The sequence below is a fragment of the Ascidia mentula genome, chromosome 6, assembly GCF_947561715.1.
Source record: "Ascidia mentula chromosome 6, kaAscMent1.1, whole genome shotgun sequence".
NCBI classification, from domain to species: Eukaryota; Metazoa; Chordata; class Ascidiacea; order Phlebobranchia; family Ascidiidae; genus Ascidia; species Ascidia mentula.
In genome coordinates this window covers 13,390,818-13,404,953 of record NC_138571.1, presented here as the reverse complement: position 1 = coordinate 13,404,953, position 14,136 = coordinate 13,390,818, and the positions used below count along the sequence as shown (strand labels likewise).

The window sequence follows — 14,136 nt, the reverse complement described above, 5'->3', positions numbered from 1 at the left end:
GCACGGCCTTGCTCTGCGGAATAATTGAAAATGTAAAATTGATTCAAATCAACTATTGGTAATATATGCGCCAGGGTCTCCTGAAAATGTCATCAGCGATATGACCAAAAAAGGTCACAGCGAAACGCCCAGAAAATTGTGCCCAAAATTGAGTGAAAGTGACTGAGATATTGAGTTATCATATGGAGAGTTATTTTTTACATTTTATGTCGTTACAAGCAGTTGGTCTTATACAAAGAAAGCTTTGATAATATGAGTTATGTATATTGCGTTTGGTTGTCTTAACGAAAACCTGACCCATATATTCAATAGGAAATTAAATTGTCAGAAATGGTTAGATTTAACCGTGCTACCCGCATCGGGTACTTGGTTCTGGCTTTTATCGTCGTTGCGATACAAACGGCCCACGCCCAAGCGCCAAACTCCTGCCCACCCTGTGATCCAGTTACCTGTGGCCCAACTCCAACTAACTGCGCGGGAAGCGTCGTGAAAGACGCATGCAAGTAAGAACAGCTACATGCTAACGTTGTAATACACAATTAGTATTTATGTCGTTCTATGTTCGTTTGTTTTTATCTACACAGTATTTGAGGCAAGAAAGTACACAAAACATGTAGTTTGAGCGTTGATGTTCATAGATTTTAGCGAGAACGTAAGAAGTTTTGAAGTGTCCCTAAATGTTTAGCAACAGCAAACCGAAGTCAAACGTGTATACAAGAATATATAATTTTTATAGCCCAACCTAATATATCAACACACGGCATCAGGCAATTACCGAACAAAAGATTACGATTGCTAAGCATTCACAGCCGATTAAGATTTAAGTGACGGAAAGACGACAATGAGCCTTTATGTTTCGCCTTTGCTAACTAATGGTTGCAAAAATTTGAGAAATAAATGGGGCTATGACTGACAAAATAAAAAAGATATTAAGGTTTTCAAGTCAGATAACATGTAAAGAGTAATCACGCAAGCAGAGGTTTCAGAAAACACGATAATTTTATTTTGTATTGTCAGAACTGCAATGGTAAAAGGGCAGGGCTTTCAAAAGGCAATTTTTGAGCACAGATTCACGACCGTCGTAGAATTAAAGGTTTCTGAAAGTAAAATAACAAATTACGTCTTCCTGTATTCAGTTGCTGCGACGTTTGCGCGAAACAAGCCGGGGAATCTTGTGAGCCAACAGCTGGGAGTTGTGACACGGGTTTAAGTTGTCTACCTTCAACTGACTCACCAGGAAGCCCACAAGGGACTGCCGACCCCACGGCGGTACCAGTAGAAACAACGGCAGCCATCATGATATACACCTGTGTCGGTAAGATTTCTTCATTTACATTGACCAATATGTTATCAAATATCCGTTTCAATTTGTACAACATCAATACTGGTAAATTACTTATAGTATGGAAAATGAAGATCTGAACCATAGACTGGAAATGCTGATTTGGCGACCGCTGTTTCTTTCGTTTATAATGCACACATGAAGTGTAATTTATAACGGAAAAAACAGTGATCGCCAGGTCAGCATCTTCAGTTTATGGTTGAGATCGTCATTTTCCACACTAGAAATCTTTTCAAAGTAATGTTGTACTTAGTTTAAAACTATCGTAAATTGCGTGAAATTACATGTCTGGCAGCAGGCGCATGTGTTGGCTTTTTAATATATTAGCATCCACAAACTATTAACCAGACAGAGTTACAAAAAAACACAGTACGTCACCAAATACTATGCAATAGGTGTAGTAACATTTTAGTGATAATGTGTGCTCAATAATTTTACTTAGTTGAAACACGCGATTTTTGTGGGCAGAATGTATATGCCGGTAGCCTACTTTAAAAGTTTCGTTTTGAAATCGTTTGCTAGTTTGTAATACTTCTAACTGTTTGCCGTGACACGATATAACACAAACTTGTTGCTTTCCAAGAACTAACAAATGTTGTTTTTTGTTTCAGCCGATCCGGAAATTATTCCTGGTAGGTGTTTGCATTCGTATTTTGTCAGCATAAAGTCGTTGCCTTTCGTTATTCAAGATTAGTGTTTTGCTTGAGTTTATGATAACCGTAAAAAATTATTTTCCCGCAACTTCAATTTAAGTCATGTTATTAAAGCATAGCGGATTTATGTGCTAATAGCTGTGGTAGAAAATCATATAATCTGTGCACAGGCCAGATAGAAAAAAAAGTGTTATATGGGTGACACCGTTTACCGGTTTCCCAGCTTAACATTCCCGCCATCTGCAACCGCATAACTTTGCGTGTGTGTCCTGGTCATGTAGCATCTGATGCCAATGCAGTTGCATTGGTAATCGATTGGAGGTTATCCAAATTTAGAGCTTAAAACCGGTAGTAGAGGTTGCGTTTGAGGCATGCCAGGCGCGCACCGGTTTGCTTGGCACCAACAAATAAGTGTGTGGGACCAACTGGTGCTCTCATAAAACGAAATCCGATTAACGTAACCTCCTTATGAGATGCTTCAACGTTACTGATCGCATATTAAGCCTCTGCGGGTAGAGTTGAATGCTGCATATATCATTCAACACAGCAGCGCCAAACGCTTCGGGCACATGAAGACTAGGTGTCAGTAAACCACGAGGTTACGACCGAGCCAGTGTATGCGAGTTCAAGTGCTTTACTGTATATTCATAGGAGCACAACAACAATGGCGTGACTAACAATGTTTTCGTTAAGACCAATAGACGGAAGGCTTATTGCCGGCGGCCGTTTATTTCAACTTGAACTAGAACGTTGCGCAATGCTTTCACTCGATCAAATACTTTGCCCCGATATTTCATTTTCCTCGTAATATTCATAAGGTTTTAAATAATAAACAAACATATGGCGTATCAAAATTTTGAGTTTGGTTCTCGTTTTATTTTAAAGTTGTGTATTGCAAATTATAGGAGGGTCTTTGCGCTATCACACTTTTTAGGATTAAAGTGCAGACGTAATGCCGTAATTCCAAAATTAGATTCATATTTGCAGTAACTGTGCTGACGGTGAACTTATCCACGCAACTTTAAGCCTGGTATTAAGAGATATGGGTAATAACCAGGAAACCATTACTTGAAAACTATTCCCAGTACTTTTTGTAAAACCTTCCGATTCCGATTTAAGAAAAATACTAATCAATATGTTTTTATACAGGCGCCACACCACCTCCATCGCCAACCAGCCCACCGCCAGGTAAACGACATATTATTATGTATTACTATAACATAAACTATGGAGCGAATGATATGTTTTAAGTAAGGTGCAGATAGGGCCACTGTTTCGTCAGTGCAACTTTGTGACTGGTAACGATCGAAATAGGTCGAAACAGTGGTCTTGTTTGCAGCTCACTCAAGACTTATTATTATTCTGTAAGGTGTCAAATGATGTCAAGCAGCGGCTTATTGCAACGACCTATACTGCTGTTTGTCTCCTTAACCGATTCGCAAGGCTTTGGAAACGCAATATAGAAGTTTGGCGCTGTGATTTAAACACCAACAATGCCATCAAAACTTCCACTATTTTGGTAAATTGCCTACGTGATCACAAATCACCCACCGGTAAAAGCTGTCTCAGCCATCAAATCGAACGCGGGCATGATTTGAGCAACGATTGGCGCAAATCCAAACAAATAATAAGTCTTGAAAGTCTGAGCATGGGTCAGTACAACAGAAGACCGTTCGTTATAAATCCTAAAGTAAGTAAAGGACAGCTTTTCAGGACCGGCTGTCACGGCCCTATACTATTTGGCTGTAAAGGTCACGGGCCTGCAATCAGCTTTAAATCACAATATCAACTTGCAAAAAAGGGCATAGTGCGATGACTCACCCTTGCAACAAATTGCCCGCCTCCAAGAACACGACGTTTTTACTTCTGAGAAGCCCCGAATGAGGTTGTGTGTGTGGTACACCTGGGTTTGTTAAAACTCGTGACTAATAAGCAAAGAAGCGCGATTGTAATTATTGAACATTTCTATTGTTTGTTGCTCTCCCAAACACACGCGTAGGATGACTGTGGATTTGTCTACAACAAACTTCGCGCAATTTTGACAGCTATAATCCACAATAAAATCGATCAGTTTGGTGTGGCTTGCGACTGACAAACCAACCAATTTATTAAGGCTAGGAAACTTAAAGCTAGCTAGAAATACGTATTATAACTATGAATACAAAAGACATAGTCAATAGGACTGTCCTCATCATCATTGCTATAAAAAACTATGTTGTCAAGTTGACTAAACAACTTAGTTATGTATATCTGCTCATTGATGATGAGCAACAGTCGTGTTCGAAACGTCTGCTAGGGAATGTCCAGCATATTAGCTTTGGACTCATATAAATATTACGTCATTTTACACCTTAGAGTTAGACTTTGAATCAACCGACATTCAAACTACTCCCATTTTTTGCAGATTCTTGTGCGCAGATATCAGCTGATTGGCAAGCTTCGTACAACAACTGGAAGCAACTGGTCAATAGCTGGGAACAAGAAATGAACGCTTGGAAAGAGAAAAACAAGCAATGAGTTCTTGTAATTAGAAACCCACGCATTTGGGATGCATCTATAGTAAAGAGACAAGAACTTTATCCCAAATGCTATTTTCAATCTGTATTTACTTTGCTAATCAATCGTAGTTAGCGCTATTAACTCAGTTATTCACACATAGTGTTATAGTATCTAATCTATTGCAAAAACGCATAAATGCAGCTTAAAATTTGAAAATATTACGTAAGCAAGATTGCAAAGTGAAGTTTTTGTACAATTTCTTCATGTTTCTTGCCGAAGAATTGATGAGAATTGTTGCTTGCACTTCCGGTGGCATTATAGACTTATACTGTCACCATACGGCATCAGATTGAATCTATGACGATGGTAGGCAAATATTGTACCTGTTGCTTGGCCCAAAAGATATTTGCGTGACTTTTTGTTGTACACGCTGGACAGTTCACGTTGACAAAAAATGTACTAATACTTAAACTTGCTTTTAATTTAGCACGTTTTAACACTTGGTTGAGCAAACAAATTCAGTCCAAAAATACACAAAATTGGTGTGTTATAATCTGTCCACGCCACCCCTTCGATAAATCCACAAGGTCAACATAATCAACTTGACGCACTTTTTCGTCTGTCATTTTCCCGCTCTTTCGCATGCTTTTGTTATTAAACAAACGCATTAAACGACTTGATGCTATCGTCAGGTGTTTATATTAATGACATGTCGAGTTGTAAGAGTAATTTATCAAAGCATGCAGCCATGCTGGGTGTCCTGGCGTATCGAATTGTGTCCTATACATAGCCAGGATAGACTTGAATTACAGACACAGCCTGTACAGAGCGCAAGGGTTGTGCAGTGTCGCGACATTTAGGTGTAAACAAGTCATGGAAACTTCTAAACCTCAAACGTTGTCAATTTACAGTGTCGGTTGCGCTTGAAAATGTAAAACTTGGCGAATGAAGCAGTGGTTTGTTAAGTCGTTATGTATTTGTTGTTATTATCAGTGAGAAATATGCGTAACTAAAATACTTGTCCTGGCATAACCATAAGAATTTACCGAAATCCAAAGTTCGCGGTTGGTGGCCAACTTCGGTCCGCCTTGCCGCAACAAGTAAGTGTCGTGCTTTCTTTAAGATAAGAAATACCAAATTTTCGTGGCTATCTAAAAAAATAAACAAGATTAATCTTGCAGTACTACAAACATAAATCATATGATTGCTCTACCAATATTTGCAAAGTTTACTGACCGGCATAAAATATATGCGGGTAAATTGCTTGCAGCAGCAACGAGTTTGCCAGCCATGCACAAAAGGCAAGTTTTGCCGATCAGGCAATGGGTTTGTACGGTTTGCACAAAGCAAACATACCGTCAATGCTGTTCAAGCGTGACCAGCAAACAGCAGAAGAAGAAAAAGGCGCCGGTGCGGTTCGGTCAAACAGACAAACCCACGTCTGGCTGCTTGGTAAGTTTGCTATCATCTGTTGTGGGCCAAGGTTATGAAACGGTACGAAGGAAAAGTAGCTCTAGTGACAGGTGAGATGTTATTGTCCTCAACAAAGGCATAAATTCTTTAGAAAGCTCGTCGATGATCCTTGTTGGTCATAAAGTTAACATGGGAGCCTGGATATGTAAACTGTGTTGTCCCGAAGATCTTGTCTTCGAGCCATTATATATGTTTGACATCAACAATTCGTTTTTTTGCATGTTTTTTGCATGACATCATTTTTGCAATTGCTACAGATGACTTTAAACACTACTGGCTTTGTGGTAATTAAATTTAACGCTGTTTCCAGCTGTCATTAACGCAAAACTTATACGATATAAACTGTAAAAAAACAAAACTGCGGTTTACAATGTAGCTTGCGTTTATACTGCTATTTTTTGCTGCCAGGCATACTTATTAATCAGAATTGTTCTTCTGGCACTCAAGTTTCTAGTGTTTATTTGAAACCGACGTTTCGTCTGCCATCCGGCGAGACTTCCGGCGAGACCCTGAGGATACCCTGAGGAAGTCCCTGAGGAAGTCTCGCCGGATGGCAGACGAAACGTCGGTTTCAAATAAACACTAGAAACTTCAGTGACAGAAGAACAATTCTGATTAATAAGTAACTTGCGTTGTTGTACCGGTTTAGGCGCTTCCAGCGGCATCGGCGCCGGCGTTGCAGAAGCTTTTGCGAAAGAAGGAGCTTCGTTGGGTATAACAGGAAGAAACGCTGAGAATCTGAAGAAGGTCGCCCTGGCATGCACCGAGCATGGTTCACCCAAGGTAAAATGCCAACACAAACCTCTATGAACACAATTTCAAACTGCTATTTGATGTAATAAATTTATAAGAGTTAATCTAGTTAATGGCATGCTGCTGCACGTCAAAGCGCAAAAATATGTTATAGTAGCGTCTGCAGGAATCCTTATTAACATTTGCTTGGCAAAACAGCGCGTTGTTTTGTCTCGTTTCTTTCAAATTCTGCATAGACGCCTTGGGTAAACCAGTTGTCGCTTATAATATTCGGGTGAATATACGACTATCCATGTGGAAATCATAATGCAGGTTGCTAACGCCTGCTTAACAGTTAAAATGCTTACTTTGGAGATTACCTCCACGTGCTGTAAAAGCTACTTTAATTTAAATGTGCTGCTGCAAGCCAACTAAGTCGTGTCACTTGCCACAAAACGATGTGCTCAAAACAGACAAAACAAGAACAGTTTTCTCCGTAAGGTTGCACCTAGTTTGGTGCCGGATGACGTTGATTATATAGTCACTACAAAGTGGAAGTCTTTGCTTGGCCGTTTGGTCAGCAAAGTCGTCTGAAAGTCACACCAGCTGCACTGATGATACCTTTTCGGTCGAAACAGTGGCAAGCTGTCTGCAGCTTACACAATTCATATCATTGGCTCCACTTTGCTTATCTTATGATTATTGTGACACGGGGCCTGACGGCACTATTGGTTGAGCTTTGCTTGACCGTAGTGTTTCCACCTTGTTTTCTCCGTAAGGTTGCACCTAGTTTGGTGCCCAACGGATGACGGTGATTGTATAGTCACCACAAAGTGAAAGTCTAAAAAAAGCACTGATGAGACCTTTTAGGTCGAAACAGTAGCCATCTGTCTGCAGCTTACACAAAACAAGAACAGTTTGAATGTGTTTTTAAGATGGTATTTGGTTATGTATTTCGAAATAAACCACGCTCACCCGGGCACCTCGAATAAAAAAAGCAACTTGTCAAGTAAACTATAGTTTGGCCCTAGTTTATATTCCTGCACATATGCCATCAACAAACATGCATTTAAAGTCAGTACAGCCAATGATGGATAGACAGCCGACTTATCAGACCTGACATGGGTCGTTGTCTGTAGCTCAATAAACATGGATTGTTTTACTGTTTTTAGGTTGTTGAAATAGTTGCGGATCTGGCAGAATTTGAAAGTTGTGAGAAGATTATTTCTACAACAATTGAAGCATTAGGAAGGATTGATGTGCTCGTTAACAATGCTGGTTTTTACGAACCAGGGGGTATCGAAACTGTACGTATGTAATCACTGTTGTTACAGTTATTAAACTGATTTTCTAACTCTGTAATTTTAACGCTAACTAATATACAGACGAAAAATCTTACCTCACTTGCGTTTTCATTACAATACGTACTAAGGTCTATGGATGTTCAGCACACTTAACTTTGATTTACTCGCGAATAGATGATCGTATTTAAAGCACTTACTTTGTTAAACTTTTCATGTACGCAGGTCACATTGCGAGACTTTGACTTACAATTCAACGTAAATCTGAAGGCCGCCTTTTTTCTGACCCAGCATGCAACACCGCATTTAAGGAAAGTTAAAGGTAAAATGAGTTGCACTGCGAACTAAAGCGTATTTAAGCATTGTGTAGTGATGGCTAGACGTTCGTCACCAGGTTTTGTGGCTAGGATATCCATAAGGATTGATTCGACAAACAAAATACGTGTGTTTCTATCTGTGGGTCATGACAATTGACACAAAAGGAAATGCATGAAATACTCTCATCAGATTAAACTTTAAATCCGACATAAAAACGGTTTCTATTGGTGAAAGTTTGAAACATTACATGGTATCGACGCAAATATTATGAGCGAACTCCTCTCTATATGTGAACATCAAAATTGGTCAAAAAAACGTTTTACTTTGAGCAAAAACGCTTGTCGAATAATTTTGTCAATATTGTTTTTTTTAAAGGTTCGGTGGTGAATATGTCCAGCATGACATCCATAAATCCTTTTACACAAATTCAAATCTACGGAATGACGAAAAACGCCATGGATTACTTCACAAAATGCACCGCCCTAGGTATGGCGCAATTTTCTGTTTGGTCATGTGCCAATAATGTCCCTTCTTTTGTATTTTCAGAGCTAGCATCAAGCGGTGTGCGAATGAACGCTGTCAAGTGAGTAAAATATTACCCATAAGTTAACTGCCGTAAAAGCAGGAGCAAAGCCACTTTTTTCAGATACTTGGGACCGAGATATGAAAAATCAAGCTCCCTGTGAGGTTTGAACTCACTACCCTAGGGTGACCACCAGGCACACTGCTCTAAGGAATAAGCTACCCATAAACATAGAGATATTGGTCAAGATAACTTGGTCTCCCACACTATAGCGTAATGGTTTTCATATTTCCCCGTCTCCACTTTAACCAACAACCACATTTTTCTTTCAGTCCGGGGTGGGTTAGGACAAATATCCGTTCCAGAGAGTTCAGCCCAGAAGAATTGGATAAGTTTTATGCTGAAATGGCGGCATCTGCGCCTCTTGGAAAACTGGTACCTATAGAAGATGTGGCGGAAGCAGTTCTTTATCTGGCGTCAGATAAAGCATCGATGATCACTGGAACGTGTTTGCTAATGGATGGAGGGATGTCACTTAAGAGCAGATGAATCCAGTTCATAATTTTAACCAAATGTACCGAGAATGCATTTCCCAGCAAAACAACTCGAAATTGTACAGTGTTAACCATGAGGAAATCAACTAACTTATTCCGTGCTTCCGCAGAAAACAATATTTGCCTGTGGTTTCTGTTGACTGCATTACAAACGGGAATCCAGCAATCGTTTCATTTTAATTCTAGTTTTGTTTCCGGTTTCATTAACAACGACAGTAATTCAACAGAATCTCGCGTATTTTGAGATGTTTGTCCAGTTTCACAGTAGTGAAAACCAACCAAAACCACACATGTAAACACATGCGAATTATAGATCGGATTGGGATGTTGCAGTTCGTCTTACTTTCGAGCAATTCGATTTGCCTCCGGCCGTTCTTGTAAATAGGAATCTAATTGTTAGCTATGATAACTTTGTGCAAACCGTATCAGTGGGAGTACACATCAACGGCAAGTTTCTGAGAAAAAGGCAAACACAAGTCTGCACGCAATTTTCGTGGCGCAAGCAAAACAAATGCAGTAAGAACTGAAAGTGGCAGCAAGCAGGGTAGTAACTGTAACTATTGTCAGTACGAAAGACTGTTACTGAAAATTCAGGCATTCTGGCTAGGTTGGATTGAAGTCCAATAAACACGGTTTTTTCTGAGGTAATGTTTGTTTAGCTAAATAGTTGACAAATCCTACCTTAGAGTTCACTAGACGCCAAGTACCGATTGCATTCAATGTGTTGTATAAAGCATGGTTGTATCGATGACCAAAAGCAAACACAAAACTGTAGACAGTTTGACAGTGTCGTGACGTACGTTGGCAAAAGAAAATACAACATAAACCTGGTTCCATCCAGCAGAGTAGCAAGTTTAACTGATTAGTACGACAAAAAGTTGTCACACCTATATAGCATATGATGAAGGCGTTTGAAGGAAAGGTGGTGGTAATATCAGGTTGGTTAAATTTCTTTGTTCATTCAAAAACTAATAATGTATCTTAGTTTGACGACTTTCCATACGAATAGGGGCGTCAAATGGAATTGGAGCCGAAGTTGCGAGACGTTTTGCCAAAGAAGGAGCTTCGTTGTGCATTACTGGAAGAAATGCTGAAAACCTGAGGAAAGTCGGGTTGGAATGTGTTGAAAATGGCTCGCCTAAGGTTAGAGAACATGTTGTGGCGGTTTTGTCTAGACATGCGGTATAAAAAAAGAAGCTTGCCTAGACCAACCGAACTACAAAAGCGCTTACTGGGCGTAATAAAAATTATATATGATGCAAAGTCTAAAACAAATTTATTATTAAGGTGGTGGAAGTGGTAGCGGACCTTGCCATACTGGAAAGCTGTCAGACGATCGTATCTAAAGCAGTTGAACAACTGCAAAGAATTGATGTGTTGGTTAACAATGCTGGCTTGGTAGCAATAACAAAAGTGGAAAATGTTAGTTATGCAAAGAAAACATAAAATTTACATTTTAATCGCCAATAATTTTTTTGCAGGTCACCCTGGAAGATTACGACAAACTTTTCAACGTAAATTTAAAGGCATCAGTTTTCCTTACACAGTTATTAGTTCCCCATCTCAAGAAAGTAAAAGGTTCTCCATCGACACTTTTCGAAATTCCAACTAGGCATATTTTTTATACTTATTAAAAAATAGATTAGTATAAAGACCAGCATAATTTTTTGTGTTTTTGATTGATGTAACGGTCAAATGGCAGCTGTTTTCCATGTATAGAATAATGCTTTTTGAAACGACGACTTTTCAAAACCTTTTTTGGGGAGATAGGGGTTACGGATCCATTTACAAAGCTTTATTGTGTGATGTAGGTTGTGTGGTAAACATGTCCAGCGCTGGATCAACCACGTTCAGTACCTCGCATCTTGTTTATGGAATGACCAAAGCGGCGATGGACCACTTCACTAAATCCACCGCACTCGGTAAATGTGTGTGTTTGCAAGATCCCATTAGATTAAGTGGTACTGACAATGCCTATATGTAACAAGTTACATAGGATCAAACCTAAGTCCTTTGTCTTTCTGAATCTATTTGAATAAGCGTTGTTTTATTGTGATACTGATGATGCCGAATTAGAGGCAAAAAATTTTCTCAAAAACAACAGAAAGACAAAGGTCATGGGTTGCTCCTGCATAACTTGTGAAAAATCAGATACCAAGTGTTTGTTGCCAAAAGACTTTCGGGAGATTCCCATACATGTTTTAAGAGTTCGATTTGCCTACAGATATAGGTGAAATATTTAAATCTGTTAATTAAAACTAGACAAAAAACAGCAGTAATCCGTTGATTGTTGGCCGTAGGGGTTTCCGGTGACTTTGCTGCCTGAGTTTTATTTCAAACAAAATTTTTCAGATCTTGCCCCGAGCGGTGTGAGGGTTAATTCAGTCAAGTAAGTCATCATCAATTGTTTACTTGTTACATGCAAACGTACAGTGACCTCGAATCAAATTTAGAAATTATACCGTCGCATTAAATTTTGATGCATTAGCAGTAAAACTCACTGTTGCCAGTAATTTAGTTTGGACTGTAGAGTAGGTCGTTGTCCAAAAGCTTGTATAAATAACTATTAAGGCGTTCCTATGTGTATTTTGTTTAGTCCTGGATTGGTCCGGACCAGTTTAATTGAGCAATTAAACATGACCAAAGAGGACCAAGAAAAAGTATTCAATACTAGAGGAGAGGTGTATCCTCTCAGAAGACTGCCCACCACAACTGATGTATCGGACGCCGTGCTGTTTCTTGCATCTGATAAGGCCTTGATGATAACTGGAACCTGTCTGTATGTCGATGGCGGGTTCACTCTCAACACCGTTTGAACTTATGAAGAGTAATAAGTGCACATACGATTTTCAACAATAAAACCACTTAGTTTAACATGCGTGAATAATGCGAAATACTGGCAAAATTATAATTTGCCCGATAGCGCCGTAATTGTTTGTGTGGCATTTTGCTTTGTTGTAAGTTGAGACATATTCAAAACGCAATGGCAAAAAACACCTTGTTTCAAGGTTACTAAGAACTTATATGTGTGATAAATTGAGTGCATTGTAAATACAAAAATTCAAGTGCAAACAGTTGGATCCGAAATCACAGTCACTTTTTGTTGCAAGCCAACTAAATCGTGTCACTTGATATTCCAGTACTTTTCAATTTTATTCTGTATTTTAACCCTTTAAGCGCCATGCCCTATAATTAACAATTAAAGATTTTTCATTGTTTAAGTTCAGGAAGCTATAACTTTTTGTCTACAAACGCTAGACTAAAAATTAAAACACAAAAATCATGTACAAATTCATACTCTACACAGTCATCGCTTTTCCAATAACTCCATGTTTTCGAGTAGTTATATCCAAAAATGTAACCACCCCTACTAAAATAGCTTCCAAGCCATAGGTACCCTATTTAAAATTTCCATAACTCCCGAAATTGTGCGAATTTTAAAATAATTCGACTGTTGACTGAATCAGTGTGAACACCAAGACGCAATGAAGCGAAAAAACTGGGTCGCTGCATTTGATATTTTTGAGCGACGGTACTGTCTAGTAAACTGAAATTTTAGGGAATTATTTTGGTATAACCTACTTATACTGTTAGTTATTGCTTGTAAAAGGGCTTGTAAACTTTATAACACAGCTCAGGCGTTTGCTAACTGATAGCAGATGAATTTGACAGCACTTCTAAAAAACAAATTTTTTGTTTGTTTCTTTTTGTGTTCAACTGGTAGTGTATGTCAGCAAGTTGATGAAAAAGAAGGCATAACATCAATGTATATTGATAATTGAATAGACAAGCCTTCTACCAGTGCATATAAACCTTTTCCACAACATAACAGAGACAATGTAGAAAAAAAACAAGGAAAAAAATCAGTTGTATGAAATTAAAGCTACCCTAGTTACTGGGTGACGCCCACAGCCACACCCACAACTGTTGGATACTTGAACAAATTGCATGAATATGGTTCCATATATGATGCTTTGATAGCAAATTATGCATCAGGGATGTTACAGAGGTGACTGTGACATGACCAAATCATCATCATTGAACTTTTTGTGGATATGTTTTGGATATACCCTTCCGAAAACCATTGGCGATTGTTATGCTGAGGAAAGAATTACTCAATTGTCTATTGTCCGGAAAGCAAAACCAGTGTTATGGAACCAGAATAAAAACCTGTAACTATAAGTAATGAAGGTGTTCTAGTTTTTTTGTAAATTGGTGTTTTTTTTGCTTCGGCGAAAAAAAATTTTTTTTTTTTTTATTTATTATAATTTTTTTTTTTTTTTTATACTGCACCCTCATAATGTTTATTTCATGTTATGTACATTTCTTCCTGCTATTTTGTTGTTTTGTACGCAAAAACTACAGTAATACCACCAGTCAAAATTTGCATGCGCACATCTCGCCATTGTGACGTCATAGAGAGAAACGGAAACCGCCGATCGAAAGCTGAGACCCTCGCGCACAATTCGTCTGTAGAACGTTTCGCGCTACTCCCAACGGGTAGTTGGCCATTTAATTGGACATGCAATCAGACCACCTGCTGTGCTGGTTTGTTTATTATGATAATCATCATCAAATGAATGACTAATTAGTCAAAAAAAATCAATGCAAATGTATTTTTTTTTTTTTCAATAAACTTCACGCTTCAAGCTGTCTGTTGCTGAAAACCTTATGTCTCTAGGCCAATTACAACGGAATTGATAATTAATCAAAAAAGGCACCTTTTTGCTTAAAGGGCTTA

General features: G+C 38.7%; 2 protein-coding genes across 2 annotated transcripts; both read left to right on the top strand.

Moving 5' to 3' along the window:
- The first annotated feature begins 316 nt into the window (after nt 1–316).
- On the top strand, nt 317–5,169 carry LOC145906267 (uncharacterized). Its single transcript, XM_082993690.1, has 5 exons — nt 317–503; nt 1,137–1,315; nt 1,954–1,974; nt 3,145–3,183; nt 4,400–5,169. Exons 1-5 carry the CDS (start codon nt 331–333, stop codon nt 4,510–4,512), a joined length of 525 nt encoding a protein of 174 aa, XP_082849816.1. The 5' UTR covers nt 317–330; the 3' UTR covers nt 4,513–5,169.
- Nucleotides 5,170–5,894: 725 nt separating this feature from the next.
- Nucleotides 5,895–12,448, top strand: LOC145907234 (uncharacterized). Its single transcript, XM_082994665.1, has 15 exons — nt 5,895–6,017; nt 6,617–6,750; nt 7,872–8,006; nt 8,226–8,322; nt 8,694–8,804; nt 8,865–8,901; nt 9,174–9,382; nt 9,506–9,630; nt 10,291–10,333; nt 10,405–10,538; nt 10,683–10,817; nt 10,877–10,973; nt 11,207–11,317; nt 11,748–11,784; nt 11,992–12,448. Exons 1-15 carry the CDS (start codon nt 5,981–5,983, stop codon nt 12,209–12,211), a joined length of 1,662 nt encoding a protein of 553 aa, XP_082850791.1. The 5' UTR covers nt 5,895–5,980; the 3' UTR covers nt 12,212–12,448.
- Nucleotides 12,449–14,136: the final 1,688 nt, after the last annotated feature.